This window comes from Hyperoodon ampullatus, assembly GCF_949752795.1.
Source record: "Hyperoodon ampullatus genome assembly, chromosome: 7".
Classification (NCBI taxonomy): domain Eukaryota; kingdom Metazoa; phylum Chordata; class Mammalia; order Artiodactyla; family Ziphiidae; genus Hyperoodon; species Hyperoodon ampullatus.
This window is the reverse complement of record NC_136920.1, coordinates 74,981,300-74,995,710: the sequence shown is the minus strand read 5'-3', so window position 1 is coordinate 74,995,710 and position 14,411 is coordinate 74,981,300. Positions and strand designations below refer to the sequence as shown.

At 49.9% G+C, this 14,411-nt stretch overlaps 1 protein-coding gene across 1 annotated transcript in view; it reads right to left on the bottom strand.

Moving 5' to 3' along the window:
• Positions 1–12,837, bottom strand: part of SLC6A5 (solute carrier family 6 member 5) — a gene marked incomplete at its 3' end in the record, with an annotated part of 53,726 nt that extends 40,889 nt beyond the window's left edge. The window contains exons 1-4 of the mRNA XM_079708780.1: positions 12,307–12,837; positions 9,574–9,712; positions 6,874–7,005; positions 6,352–6,525 (exon numbers count right to left, since the gene is read on the bottom strand). Coding sequence (XP_079564906.1) covers positions 6,352–6,525; positions 6,874–7,005; positions 9,574–9,712; positions 12,307–12,822 — 961 coding nt within the window. The 5' untranslated portion in view covers positions 12,823–12,837. The remainder of the gene's footprint in view (positions 1–6,351; positions 6,526–6,873; positions 7,006–9,573; positions 9,713–12,306) is intronic.
• Between the last annotated feature and the right edge of the window lie 1,574 nt (positions 12,838–14,411).

The following is a 14,411-nucleotide window of genomic DNA, read 5'->3' as shown; positions in this document are numbered from 1 at the left end:
CAGGGGACGCGGGTTCGTGTCCTGGTCCGGGAGGATCCCACATGCCGCAGAGCAGCTGGGCCCATGAGCCATGGCTGCTGAACCTGCGTGTCCGGAGCCTGTGCTCCACAACGGGAGAGGCCACAGCAGTGAGAGGCCCGCGTACCGCAAAAAAAAAAAAAAAAAAAAAAAAAAGGAGGGTAAAAAGGGGTGGCAAAACAGAGAGTACGGTCTGCCCTCCGTATCCGCAGTTTTACATCCATGGATTCAATCAACCACGGATTGAAATTTCGATGGCGGTTGGCTGAAAACTGTTTTCATTGTACTACACCATTTTATATAAGGGACTTGAACATCTGCAGATTTTGGTATCCGAAAGGGCTCCCGGAACCAATCGCATTGATACCGAGGGATGACTTACCAGCCAATCAGTGCCATGCTTTTCTAGGTGTCCTGATAAAAGATGCAGAAAATCCGGATATTTACACGAAATCTCTCCATTTTGAAACATTGGAAATAAGGCCAAACTGTCTTTAAGCACTGTGGACCAAAACGAAACCAAACCAAACCAAAAAAAAAAAGCACATGCAGCCTAGATCTGGTGCATGGACTCCCAATTTATGCCCTCTGTGGAACAGCAAAGTGGGTAAAACCGTGGGTTCAGGAGTTCCACTAGCCCTGAGAGCTTGGATGAGTTCCTTCATCTGTCCAAGCCTCCATTTTCTGATAATAGTGTATCTAGTTTGAAGGTTGTTCCAAGAACCAAATTAAGTGAGATAGATCATGAACGGAAAAATTTCATGCAATGCCTAGCACACAGCTGGATTCAGTAAAACTTAGGCGTAATGCAATCGCCATCGTTATACCTCTGCATGGGGTGAGCATCTCTAATCCTCAACATCATGTCTCAATCCCACTTGCCAGCCGTAAATTATCTACTACCTCCCACACATCCCCCAGAATATCTCAGAATACTGGATAAAATTGAAAAGAGTAATTAAAAGAATCCCTTCCCTCTGATTAGTCCTTTAGACCAGAATTTTTCTAAACAGCAGTACTACTGACACTTGGGACGAGAAAACTCCCTGCTGTGGGAGGCTGTCCATGCATTGCAGGGTATTAGCAACATCCCTGGCCTCTGCCCACTGGATGCCAGGAACATCCACCCCACCCCCACCCCACCCCTGCCCAGCTGTGACAACCAAAAATGTCTATGAACACTGTCAAATGTCTCCTGCCAAAATCTCCCAGGTTTGAGAACCACCACTATTAGAGTCCTCAAAATACCTTCTTACTCAAAATTATCTTCTTTAATCAAATAACAGAGACTTTCAGGGGAATTCTCACCTCATAATTATCAACTATTTACTGAGGAAGCATTTGTTTCCCCCAGCAGGGACCAGAATGAAGACAATTAAGCACCATCCATAGCCCTTTTCTGTAAGTAAGCACAGAAGTTATTTCTGGCCCTCCTGCCCAAAAGTACGTCCCCTAAGACAGAAGAGATCGCTAACACACGGGCAAACGCCAAATCGCTTGCTTCCAAAACTGGCACTGAGAAGTACATGGGCAGCTTCCCTACAGGGCATCTCTGGATCACCGCTCTCCGCTGCAGTGCAAGGTCACAGCGTCCCTCAGGCACTGCAGCAGGGCTCCCTGCAGCCTCAAGCCTCCTGCAACATCCCTTCCCACCACTGGGCGGCAGAGGCGTGCTTCCCAGCACACTGCGCCTTCAGGTCGGCCAGCAACAGAACGATGGGCCGTGTCATCGGCTAGCTCTGCGGCCCAGCAACCCTGAACAAAGAACAGCGATAACGATCGTGCTGAATTGGAAGCTGTTCGAATGAGATTCTCTTTACGCGAGCAATTATGAATAAATGAAAGCACGTGAAAGACTAGGGAGAAAAGGAATCACTGAATTAAGGTTCTAATGAAAATTAAGCCATTCCAGAAACAGAAATGATATTTATGCACTTCCCATTTTAAATGACCCAGCTAGCTCCTAATTTCAAAGAACAGTTCTTGGTCTTACTTGGCAGGGCATGGATTAGCCTTTCAACATTACAAATACCTGGAGGGTTGAATGCCCCTAAGGAAGACAGCCTCTCTCACAATCTACACCTGAGAAATGTGTGGCAAGCTCAGCCTCCATGGTGGACGGAGGCAGGGCTTTTGCCCATGGCCGGAGCAGGTACAGGGTCCTGGCATCTGAATGATGAGGTAGGGCTCCCAGGCAGTATGTCCCTAGCAGAGCTGAGGGGCCATGGGATAAACCCCTCCCTGCTATGAGTGAAGGTCGTAATGGCGTGGGAATCCACCCCCTCTTCTGGGACAAGCTACCCACTGTCACAGGGTACGGTGGTTGGTTATGGGGTTGTAAGGGGGAGGGTGAGCCTGGAAGGTCATTTGTGGAACACTGCCCTGGGGGACGGAGTTTTTCCATTTCCTAAACAAGCCCCTCTCAGTATGGCCACTTGGGAGGCAGCCTGGGACATCACTGTCTGGACTCTCTGGTCTTGTCCAGCAGAGCAGTGGGGCTACAAAGCTACCCATGTCTCTGTAAGTCAGGCCATCATCCCCTTTTCCAAGACACCCCAGGACCCCAAAGGATCAATACTTACACAAAGAATACCTGGCCCCGGTCAAGTGCCGATAACCCAGGGAAGGACAGATGGAGGGGCTCCACTAAGAGAGGGGAAAGGATTGATACCTCCATTTTCAACAAACAAAAAACATTTAAAGCACTGGCTAAGAATGAAATAAGATCTGCCCAGCCTGTCCATAGGTTTCCAGGGAATAGAGTGAAAAATGTCCATTGTCTCTCTCTGCTCAGAGCTTGCATCGTTTTTATGGTTTATACCAGTCGACGAGGTGCTTAGCTATATAATGTCTTCACTCTGCCTTTCATGTTCCCTGGGATATTGTGAGCCAGGCAAAAAATTCCACAAAACCAGGGGGGCCTGCACCCACACGCCTGGCCCAGTCATTTTGCTCAGCTTGCTGTAAAAAAAATACACACACTATATATATATGTGTGTATACATATATACATGTACACATACATATATATACATATATATTCTGACTATAAAATAAATACACATCCCTGATAGAAAATGCAGAAAAAAAGAATGGCCCCAAGTTTACCAGTTAACATTTTGCGTATCACCTTCCTATATGTTTTCTAGCCAGCACATATTGTTAGTAAAAATGAAATTATACTATAAATTGGTATTCTGCTTTTACATTTAACATGATATGCTGACGATTTCCCTATGTTTAATGAATATTCACTTTTAAAGACTATAGAATACTTCATCCTATGGATGCACTATAATTTATTTGAACCATGGAATTATTGAATTTTTGTTACACGTCTAAATGTTTCCGGTGTTTTCCTAGATTGTAAATGTGACTGCAATGAACAATCTCGAATAGTCCTTACCTGTGTCTCTGATTTTTCCTCTAACAATAGATCCCCAGAAGTGGAATTACTAAGTCAAACTACTGTTTAAAAGAGCTTTCTTTTTTTTTTTTTTTTTTTTTTTTTTGCGGTATGTGAGCCTCTCACTGCCGTGGCCCTCTCCTGTTGCGGAGCACAGGCTCCGGACGTGCAGGCTCAGCGGCCATAGTTCACGGGCCCAGCCGCTCCGCAGCATGTGGGATCCTCCCAGACCAGGGCACGAACCCGTGTACCCTGAGCTGGCAGGCGGACCCTCAACCACTGCGCCACCAGGGAAGCCCACGAGCTTTCTTTTAAACCCACAGAATCTCAGCTAAAAACATCAGTTAGGGAACAACTGGACAGATGTCACTCTGCCAGGGCTGATAGAACAGAACCTTCAGGAACCCTGGATGAGCAGAGAATCAGGGGTCGTGAGACCCAAATCCTTGTGCTGGCTCTACCTTGAGACTTGCGGCCTGATACTTCCACCCTCTAAGGCTTAGAGTCCACTTTGTCACCTGTGAAATAGTGATCATGTCACCTGCCCCTTGGGACATATAGAGCTCTTATTAGGAATAGCAGAGACATCATTTATGAAGCTGCTTTGTAGACTGAGGAGCATTTAACATGGTGGTTAGGACCATGGCCTTGGGAGGCAGGCAAACTTGGGGTCAAATCTAAGGTCTACCACAGAGCTAGCTTTCTAAACTTGAGCTCCAGATTTTTCACCTGTAAAATGGAAATGATAGTTAAACCATATGTTGGCTTGTTGTCCATCTTAACATTGGTAATATGAGTTAAAGGGTTTAACATGGTGCTTGGTGTGTAGTAAGTAATGCTGGCTATTATTATTAAGGTGCTGCACACATATTAGTGGATATTGTTAGCAGAGGAGAATGTGTTTCTGAACTCCTATCCCTGGCGTGGAACAGCTGTGGGACACACGTGATCCCTGAGGGAAGTGCCCAGGGAAGCTTCCTTGGAGGCTGGATCAAGGCAACAGCTCTCTTTGGAAGAGGTACTCCCTTGGAAAGTAACTTCCATCCCAGACACAATCTGGGAAGGACAGGCAGGGCACTGGGATGACCTTGAGGTTTTTCTCCATTCCAGCCCCACATCCTAGAAAATGCACTTTGCCAAAATGACATTTTTGGGAATCCATTCCAGCAGCAGATTATTGGTTGTGAATCTGAGAACAGCTACCTTAAGTGGGGTATCTGAGTGGAGTTCTCTCAGACAGCAGCTTTGCAGAGGTGACCCTGAGTTGGTAGGGACTGCAGGGCAAAGAAGGCGGGTGCTCCATTCCATACGTTGTTAAGGGCAGCTTAATTAAGGGATGTGGGCAAACATCAACCTGGTGGTTCTTACCCTTGGGTGCAGCTGGGGAACTGTAAAAATAAATCCCTAGGCTCCATCCCCAGAGAGTCCAATTTAACTGGTCTGGGCTGGACCCTAAGTGATGTCTTGATTTGCTAGTTCCCCAGGTGATTCTACTGTGTAGCAGCTTGAGCTGAGAAACACTGCGCTAAGTTAAGAATCCGTCCACATGGAGATTGTAAAGATGAGGGCACTGAGGCCCAGAGAGTCTAGAGGCACTTACTCTTGGTCATTCCACTAGTGGGCCGCACACCTGGGAACCCAACAAATCCCCATCCTCCCATTCCTGAGCACTCAGGTGCACTGGGTTTGAATTTGATGGGCGTATGTCTCCAGTTATAGCTTTCCTGCAGTCTCATTCAAAGCCTCTCAAGGTGGAGGCTGGACATGTTGTGTGCATACATGCACATGTGTGTAAAAATACTCCAGTGTGAATTACTGCCTTTAGGAATGTGCATCTCTCTGGGGTGTGGGAGGGATGGATCATCTTTCTCTCTGACACACTCAAAGCATTTAAGTAACTTCCTAGTTCTGCAGTGTGCAGGCTGTCAGGGCAAAAGTGCTGGTTTGGGGGACCAACACTAAAAGCCAATCATACAGAGACCACAGGATTCTGACTTCAGCCAGATCCAGCTTAAAGGGAATAACAGCTCCGCTGGGGAGAGAAGAAACTACTTGCTTATTGGTGTCCATTAAAATGATCAGCACCTTCAAAGGCAACTGATACTAGCACCTTCTATTTGTATGCTTTTCCAACTATGATCATATCCTCCCTTTCTTTTCTCCTTACAGAGGTAAGTAGGATGAAGAATGTTGTTAGTAGTTCTATTTTTCAAATGAGGAAACCTGAGATCCAGAGAGGAGAAGTTACCTGACACAAACACATGTACCATCAGGGGCAAAACGTCTTACAGACCAGGAGCCTTGCCAGCCACTCTGCCCTGTTCCTCCTCACCATCACGCTCTTGCCCTTGACCCAACAAGCTGACAGTTCCCCCAAGTCCTCAAGTCCCAGTGGATTTCAGGCCCGAACCAGCCTTCCCCCAGACACACGCCTTGCCTCCCTGGGCAGCCTTTCCCTCTTCTAGGTTAGGTCTTCAGCATTATGCACCTTTCTATCACAGGTCCTCAGTTTAAGTGTCTCTTCTCATGTTTACCTCATGCACTGGGCAGCATTTTGTGAAGTGTGGACCCAGGATCACACGCATCACTCCCCTAGACGCTAGACCCCATTGCTTTACAAGCTGTACCGTGCATATGAGTCACCTGGGGACCTGACCCCAGCCAAATCTAGTAAATCAGACTATTTGGTGGACTTGTAATTCTACATTTTAAACAAACACTCCAGCTATTCATGAGCAAACAAAAATTTGATTACCTCTCCTCTAGGCCATGAGTTCCTTAAATATTAGAATTAAGTATATTTGATGTTGGTTTTAATCTCTGTGCCCCCTGCACCTAGCATAAAACCTGGCAAACATAATATGTGCTCAATTCGTCTTCACTGAATGAATGAATAGTTCACCTAGTGTAGGTATATCCAAACTTACCTAATAAAAGTTTGGTTTTATCTTTGCATTCTGGCGTGTTCCAAGGGTTGTTGCAGGACCCCCAGGGCAGCGCAGACACAAAGGAGGCAAACAGGTAGAAAAGTGTGTAGCAAATAATCACATTGTAGTATATGGCTATTAGGACGGAGATGATCAGCATTGCGATGCCACAGCCTGTGGAAGCAAAAGTTCCGGGGATTCATTTCCTCCAAATCCTGTGGAATCCTTACAGTTGGGCACAGGGTGGGGACCTAGGTCTTGGCTCTCTCTTACAGATGGATACACTAATAGTGGAATAGACTCTGTGTCTACCAGGGACACTGAGGCATTCTGCCAGGAACGGAACAATGCCAGAGGTGATCTTGGGCCATTCTCCAGAGGGCCCCAGTGGTGAAACTGATCAAACAGAGAAGGAAGGAGTGGGTTCTCCTGATCACAGAAGCAGGTCTCCCTCCCCGGGGCCACGTGGTGCCATAGAGGGCAGGGGAGGGCTGAGGGAGCTGGAAGGCAGGGGGGACTCACCTTGTAGGGCTGGGATGGCCTTCCACACAGACACCGGCCCCTGGCTGGCGAACTGGCCCAGAGACACCTCTAGGAAGAAGATGGGCAACCCTGCCAGAGCCAGCATCATCAGGTAAGGGATGAGGAAAGCACCTTGGAAAGAGAGAGTGGGAGGTGAGAGCCCAGGGAGGCCCAGGCCAGCTGGCTCCACCTTCCCCCTCAGGGAGGAAGCTCCCTTGCCTTCTCTAGGAAGCTTTCGATATTCCATCTCAACCACGGGTACCCAGGACATTTAAGAGCCCCCCCTCTAAAAAGTACAAGGGTACCCTGCAAACACGTTCTTATTTTCAGTTCCCCATTGGATGGGTCGCTAGGGGTTGCATACTGGGTGAGTTTTATTTTCTCTTCTTTTCTCTTTCTTATTCTAGTACCTCAATGTCTCCAAATTAAGCTCTTCTAATGTTCAAAAAATCCACACCTTTGATTCACTACTGGAGCCAGACTTGGTGAAATCTCATTGGCACCTCAGCCCTCCAAAACCTTAAAATCTTCTAAGCTAGGACTCCAGGAGCCCTCAACCTGTTACCTGAATACTTCTGCCAACCAGGGTTGGACCTGCTCTGCCAGACAGGTGGCAGGGACATCCCCTTCCCCACTGCCTCAGCCATCACACACGTCTCAACTTCCTTCTCCACATTAGAAGTCCCTTCCATCCTTCAAGGTCAACTCAAATGCTTCCTCCTTCAGGAAGCCTCCTTCCTCTGTCTTCCCACAGTACCTCTCCCCAGGCGCTAAGCACTTGACACTATTTATGTGAGTGTCTTATCTAGACCAAGGGCCCCTGATGTTGATCCTTCATGTCTATTCCCCAGAACGCCCAGTCTAGGGCACCAGTAGCTGGCAGGCCTCCACAGACTTCCTGAGGGTTCTCTGGGGTTCTTTATCCTCAAGGATTCTTTGAGGTTGTTTGGTAGAGGCTTGGGGAATAGCCATGATCTTTGGACAAGTGGGTGCTGTTGCAGAGTCAGAACCAATTCAGGACTCGAGATGCCAGAGCCCAGAACACTGGGCTCCACTGAAGGAAAGCTGATCTTTCTCTAGTCTCTTCCTCCTGCTGGAAGGGCCTTTCCTGTCGGGGCAAAACCAGGGCTCTTGCTTTAAACCAGGGCTCTTGCTTTATCCTCTCCTGAATGAGTTTTCGAGAAAGATGTAGATTGTGCAATCTTTCTCTTTTGCTCCTGGGAGGGAGGAAGCGAGCTCTCCACCCGCGCAAAGGGGCCCGGAGCCGGAGCCGCAGTGCGGAAGAGGTTGCCTACCCTCCCAGCGTCCGACTCCCTGGGCAGCCCAACACTTCGCAGATCCCGGGCGAGCAAAGCACGGACCCTTTTGACTTGTCCAGCAGAGAGAGCAGCAGGGCTGCAAAGTTGCCGCGCGCCCTGGACTGGAACTCCCTTCCCACCCTCATCCTGAGTGCCCGCCCCCTTTCCTGGTACTGTAAAGCTTAACACGGCACCCTGGTCTGGGGACTCCTTGCAGAGAACCAAGGGGTAACACGGCTGGGGCGTCCGTATGTGTGTGGCCAGCACGCGTTCTTCTGTTTCCGGGGCACCCCTGATTGCGAACGCTCTGCGCTCCTCATAAATACTTGTCAACGTGTCCTAATTTGGAATTAGGGGGAGAGGTATTAACACATTTTTCCGTTTCATCATCACATGGTGCTGCATCTGTCCCTTGTCCCTGTCCCTGGAGCGCACCGAGAGACCAAAATCAAAACTCAAAACCAACCAAACAAACAAACAAACAAAACTTAAGCCGCCTAACCCGGTGGGGTGAGGGGCGCAGCTCTGGTCTCCTTGGTCCAGTTGAGAAGCTGTGAAAGGGAATCTTAGGTGCAAATTCCTATTCCTAGAGGGGGTTTGACTTGTCAGTTTAGCTCCGCCTTGCAAAGGGGACCGTAAATGTGCCGGGTCCCTCCTCGGTGGGCACAGGAGAGGATCCTAGAGGCCTAACTGGCGTCCTCCCCATTTTAGAAACAGTTTTCCTTCCACCCAGTGAGGACAAATGAAACGGAAACCGTTTTTGCAAAACGATTTTTGCTAAAGTCAGAATATGCCCTGCTTGTGCCCATGAGGATGTGTGTGGGGGGGTGCTTCTAATAGATTTTCAACAGCACAACCCCCAGCCCCTCTGTTCTCCCCACTCCTGGTTCGCCTGCATCCTGCGTTCTGCAAGACCCAAGCGCCCATTCCCAAAGTCTCCTATGTAGGCTCGGATTTCCAGGTTATGATCTTAAAACCTCCTTAATTCAGTGTCCAGGATCGCACAGCTCCTGGCTCTAAAGTTGTTTAAGTGCGGGGAGTGTGTCGGGTACCGAAATACCTGTGGGCTAAATTAGGATTTGAACTTCCCTGCATCAATGCTCAGTTGACTCAGGGCCCAGCCCCCCAAGCTGGACCAGTGAGGAAGCGTGGGGACCCATCTCTTCTCTGAGCTCCGTCTCCAGATAAAAGCCTCCTGGATCTACTGCCAACCTCTTTCAATAGCTCCTGCCCTCTGGCTTCGCAGGGATGCCCACAGGGGACGAACTGGAGCGTGAAGAGGCTGCTCTGAGCCTCCCCTCTCAGCCTCGATCCCCGTCCGGGGGCTCTGCGTCACCCCCCAACCCACAAGTGCCCGCCCCGCCCCGCCCCGCCGCAGGCGGAAAGAGCGGAAAAGCCATACCTCCCCCGTTCTGGAAGGCCAGGTAGGGAAACCTCCAGACATTGCCCAGCCCTACTGCATACCCCACCATGGACAGGATGAAGTCCAGTTTGCTGGACCAGTTCCCTCGGGCCTTATTCTCATCCCCTTGCTCGTCCTCCTGGGGGCGGAAAAGCACATGGTCGGATACCAGCCCCTGGGAAGGTCCGCAAGCAGGCCCCATTCCGCCCCTCCCCCACTGCTGAGGATCCTTCCCAGCAAGCAGGCCCCCACTTTTCAACCGAGGATGCATCGGCAAGCAGGACCCCAATTCTGAAGAGAGGATGCATCTACAAGCAGGGCCCTGACCCTTCAACCCTGCAGAGAGTCTTTCAGCAGGAGGCTCCCAATTCTGATCTGAAGAGCCATCTTAAATAGACTCCTGAACCCCTCTTTCCCTGCAGTCAAATCACACCAGCAAGCAGCTTCCCCCAAACCTTGAACTGTAGGTTGATTGCAAGCAGGTCCCTCCATCCCCAACCCATGACCAAGAGTTCATTTGGCAAGCAGGCCCCCAATATCATGCCTAGAGTCCCCAGCAAGCAGGACCCTAACCAACCCCTCCTCCCAAAACTCCTCACACCCCTTACTCAGCCCTGTCTTTTTTTGGACACCATGCTAAGGCCAGAAGGAGAGCTGCAATGCCTGAAGCCAGCCAGAGCCCCTGCCTCACTTTCTCTAAAGCCTACGGGCAGGACCTGCCTGGTCAGCTCATTGAAGGGGGCGCCTTTCAGCAGTGGGGCAAGGGAGGTGGGAAGGAGAGAGACGCGGGGGTGAAACAACAGGGAGAATGGAGAAACAGACATGCAAAGAGACAGGACACTGAAAACCTTGAGTTCTGGTCTAAACTTTATCGTCCCAGCTGGATAAGCCCAGGCAAGCCACTGGCCCTTGCTGAGCTTCTGTGTCCCCATCTGTAAACGGAGGGGCTCAGAATCACTGTCCCCTGAGGCACCCCCCCAGCTCCCGCAGTCTGTGGATCTTTGGAGCTCACCTCTCCAAGCTCACACTAAGATGCTTTCTTGGGGCAGTCCCTGGTTCTGGAATGCCTCACTGGAAAGCAGAAAAAACTGTAGGTGAAGCCACTTCAAATAAACTCAGGAAATGTTCAGGACACCTGGACACCACACAAAACTGCCAGGGGCCCGAGCCACTGCACAGCTTCCACCTCCTCAGTCACCCTCCACCTCATTCTAGCAACCTGGCACGTCCACACTGTTCCACAGGCCATGGAGGGTAAAGAAGCAGCTGCCAAAATGGGAAGGAAGAGTCTTGGGGAGAGAGGAGGAGGGTCGAGGTGGGCGTCAGAAAGGCGAGAATCAGAAAGATGGGCAGAGCTGAAAATAGGCAAAGGCAGGGCTTGATCTATAGTGAACATCTTCAATATCCCCACTACGCTCCTCCCCCACACAGACCACCTCCAGCCACCCCTCCCCACTTCAATTCTTCCGGGGCTACGAAGGGTGGGGATTCCAGCTCCTTTTGCCGCAGTGCGGAGGTTAAGCAAGGCATGCGGAACAAATTTTCCGCCTCTACCTGAGGTCACACTCTTGGGCACATGCTGTCACTGGCTGTTAATGCACACAGCCAAACGCTCCAGAGGTGGACCCCAAAAGCAAGGGCGAGCGGGAAAGCCTAAGTTTATGTCCATTTCTAGTTATTGTAACAGCTGAGCTCTTGCTGTGTGGGCATGTGTGTGTGTGTGTGTGTGTGTACAAACACTAGAGTAACTAAGAAGGGCTCTACACACCCTAGATCTCACACAGGCAGATGCTCTGGTTCAAGAGCCCACCACTGGCTACACACGCTTAGCCCTGGAGCCCAGGGGAGGAGAGGAGATAGCAGTAGAGGCAGGCAATGGGAAAGGAAGAGCTAAAATATGTGAAAGGGGATGGAGGAAAGAAATCAGGGAAGGAGGGAGAGAAACTGGAGGGAGATGGAAGAAGACAAAAGTCTATATGGGAGGGGGGCCACCAGGAATAGCTGCCTCATCCCTAACTCAGGACTGGGATTTGCTTTGTGGGCTTTTCATGCCTCTGGTTGAGCGTAAAGGATCAAATGCACAGGTGAATCCAGGTTTTGGGGGCCTGAGGCTCATACAATTGAGAGAGGTACTCTAAGAAAAAATATATATATATACAAAATTAGGTACCAGGCTTTGGAAAATATAGGCTCTGAGGCTTAAACTTCAGTACTGGCCTCATGTAAGCCACCTCTCATCAAATGAGTTCTCATGTGATAAACGTAATTCGCAGTGCAAAGCCTACAGGAATTAAGTGATTATTCCCCCAGGTTTTTCTCTGTATTTTCTTCCCCCTTTTTAAATTAAGAATTGTTTTGGAAAAAAAAAAAAAAAAGACCCAGTCATTAGCAAGAGGGGGAGTCCTGTCTGCAGAAAGGGGTAAGAATCTAAATGCCTCAACTGCTTAATGAGTCTGCACCTGGATTTCCGCTACCACTGAGCTTGGGAAAGGGCAGGTAGCGGCAGATCCTGAGGTCGCAATTCCTCTGGCAGCTTCGCTGCAGCCCTCGCGCCCTGAACTAGTGACCCCAGCGCAGCGCGAGTTCCAGAAGCCCCAAAGCTGTCCCCCGCATCCATCACCTGGCACTGCCAACCGGTCTCCCCATCAGCACACGTGCACCCGCTTCGGCCTGGCTCGCCTCTCGCGCGGCTGGGGAGCAGGAGGCGGCGTGGCTCGAGCGCGACCTGCTTACCTGGGCGGCAGAGGTGGCCACGCTGCCCGGGAGCACGGACGTGATTCCATCCGTGCCCAGCACCACGGTGCTCTGGCTCATATTCACCCAGCCTACGGCCGGGGTACTGTTCCGCTCCAGGGTGCCCTTGCCCACGCTCACGTTCGCATCCCCCTCCGGGCCGCGCAGGGCCGGAATCTTACAATGCAGCGCGTTGCCGGGCCCGGCGCCCCCCGAAGGAGGGGCGGCTTGCGCGCCGTGCGCCTCGCTCAAGTCCCGCAGAGCCGCCGAGGCCGCCGGCGCCCGCGGGCTACCGAGTTTGCAAGCCCCTACTCCCGGCCGCTCGGCCTCGCAGGCTCGCGCGTCGGGGAAATGGAAAGTTTGGGCGCCGGTGGAAGAGGACCTTGGCACACGCGGCGGCGGCGCGGCGGCGGCCGCGGTAAGCCCCTGCTCCGGGCTCGTCCTGGGTGCGCACGAGCCATCGTGGTGGCCCAGCGACACCGCCGCCTCCAGGCTGTTGGCTGGTTGTTTATTCATTTCCTTGGGAGCACCGCAATCCTGCAAACATAATGTGAAGTTCGTGCAAAAAAAAAAAAAAAAAAAAAGTCACGGCAGCTTTAAAAATACCTGTATCTACATATAGAGACGTTCACAACTCAGGTCCAGACATAATATCTAGGGAACAAATTGGAATCTGGATTTGTTTTTCCTTCTCCAAGAAAAACTGTAATCATTATTTCTCAGTCTGTCCGTCTTGTGGATAACTGGATGACATATAGAAACTAATATTCTCCTCCCTGATAGAAGGTGAACTAAGAAAAGATGCAGAAATGTTTTTTGGAAGGGGGGGAGAAGTGGAGGGTGGAATTAACCCTACAGCCATGAGGTCCCTGCCCTCTTTGGATTTCACATCACGACTGTAGGGTGCCCACGTTCCCATCACCATTGTAGAAAGATTCTTTAATTTTCCGCCCCATTTCCTTTGTCATTCAACAATGCACATTGCTTTTTTTTTTTTTTTTTTTTTTAATAAGCGATAAACAAGCTGCGGCCACAAAAGCTGATGCCCTGGCACCTGCGAGTGTTTGAGGCCAAATTGGTTGTGCGAATCCCAGCACTCCAAAACCCACCCCCGCCCGCCAGGTAGCAAAAGCAAGAATAAGGATAACGACCAAAATAACAGTAACAACAACCCCACAAGAACAGTAATAAACCAGATTTCAAACACAAGGTAGTACCTGGATTTATCTTACACAACCTACATTTATTTCTAGATTCCCAGATATGTAAAAGAACGTGAGAAGTTTTTATCCACCCCCCCCAAGAATAACTATTCACAAGAGTTTAATATCCATGCCCCTACACTGGCTTGGGAACCAAAACTCACGACTAATTTTCATTTGCTTTCTCCCAATTGAGGTTCAAATGAAAATAACTGCCAGCGGTGTTTTTTCCATCCACTTTCTCCCCTCGTGTTATCTTTCAGGCCTTTGTAAATATTAGTTCCAATAATTACTATTATACTGTAAGAATAATCATATTACCTTCACCTCAACCACACACCTCCCGTCTAACCTTCTTTCACAAACGCACAGATCGGAACTCTTTAATCTGCACCAAATCTAAATTAATCTGCTCCAAATCTAAGTATCTCAGTTCTAGCCAGCATTCTTATCTCAGTAGCCTCTAGGACCCACAGCGGCTCTCCTCAGTACTGGCACCTGGCTTTTCAGCACCAAGGACAGTTCCCAGCAGAGCGGAGTTGGGAGACACTTCCAACCTCTCAGCTCCACAGCCTCGGAAACCTCTTTCCGACCCCAGGTGATGCTCACAAGTACAATGTGAGCCCCCTTCGCCTTCCAGAATGCACAGAACATTTCAAAAAGAAATGTCCAAAACGAATCTGCCTTTCCTACCCTCGCAGCCCCCTGTCCTCTTAAAAGAACAAAAGCAAACACTCACCATGTCTGAAACGGGCAATAGATTGAAGGCAGAGAGTGAAACCAGCTATGGACAAGACTGGGTTCGGCTCCAGCAAGAGAGGCGCTTTCTATATCTCCTTGGGAAAGGCCAGGTTTGCGTCAGCGCAAAGCAAGGTGCCCTTCGTTTGACATTTTCTTGATAAG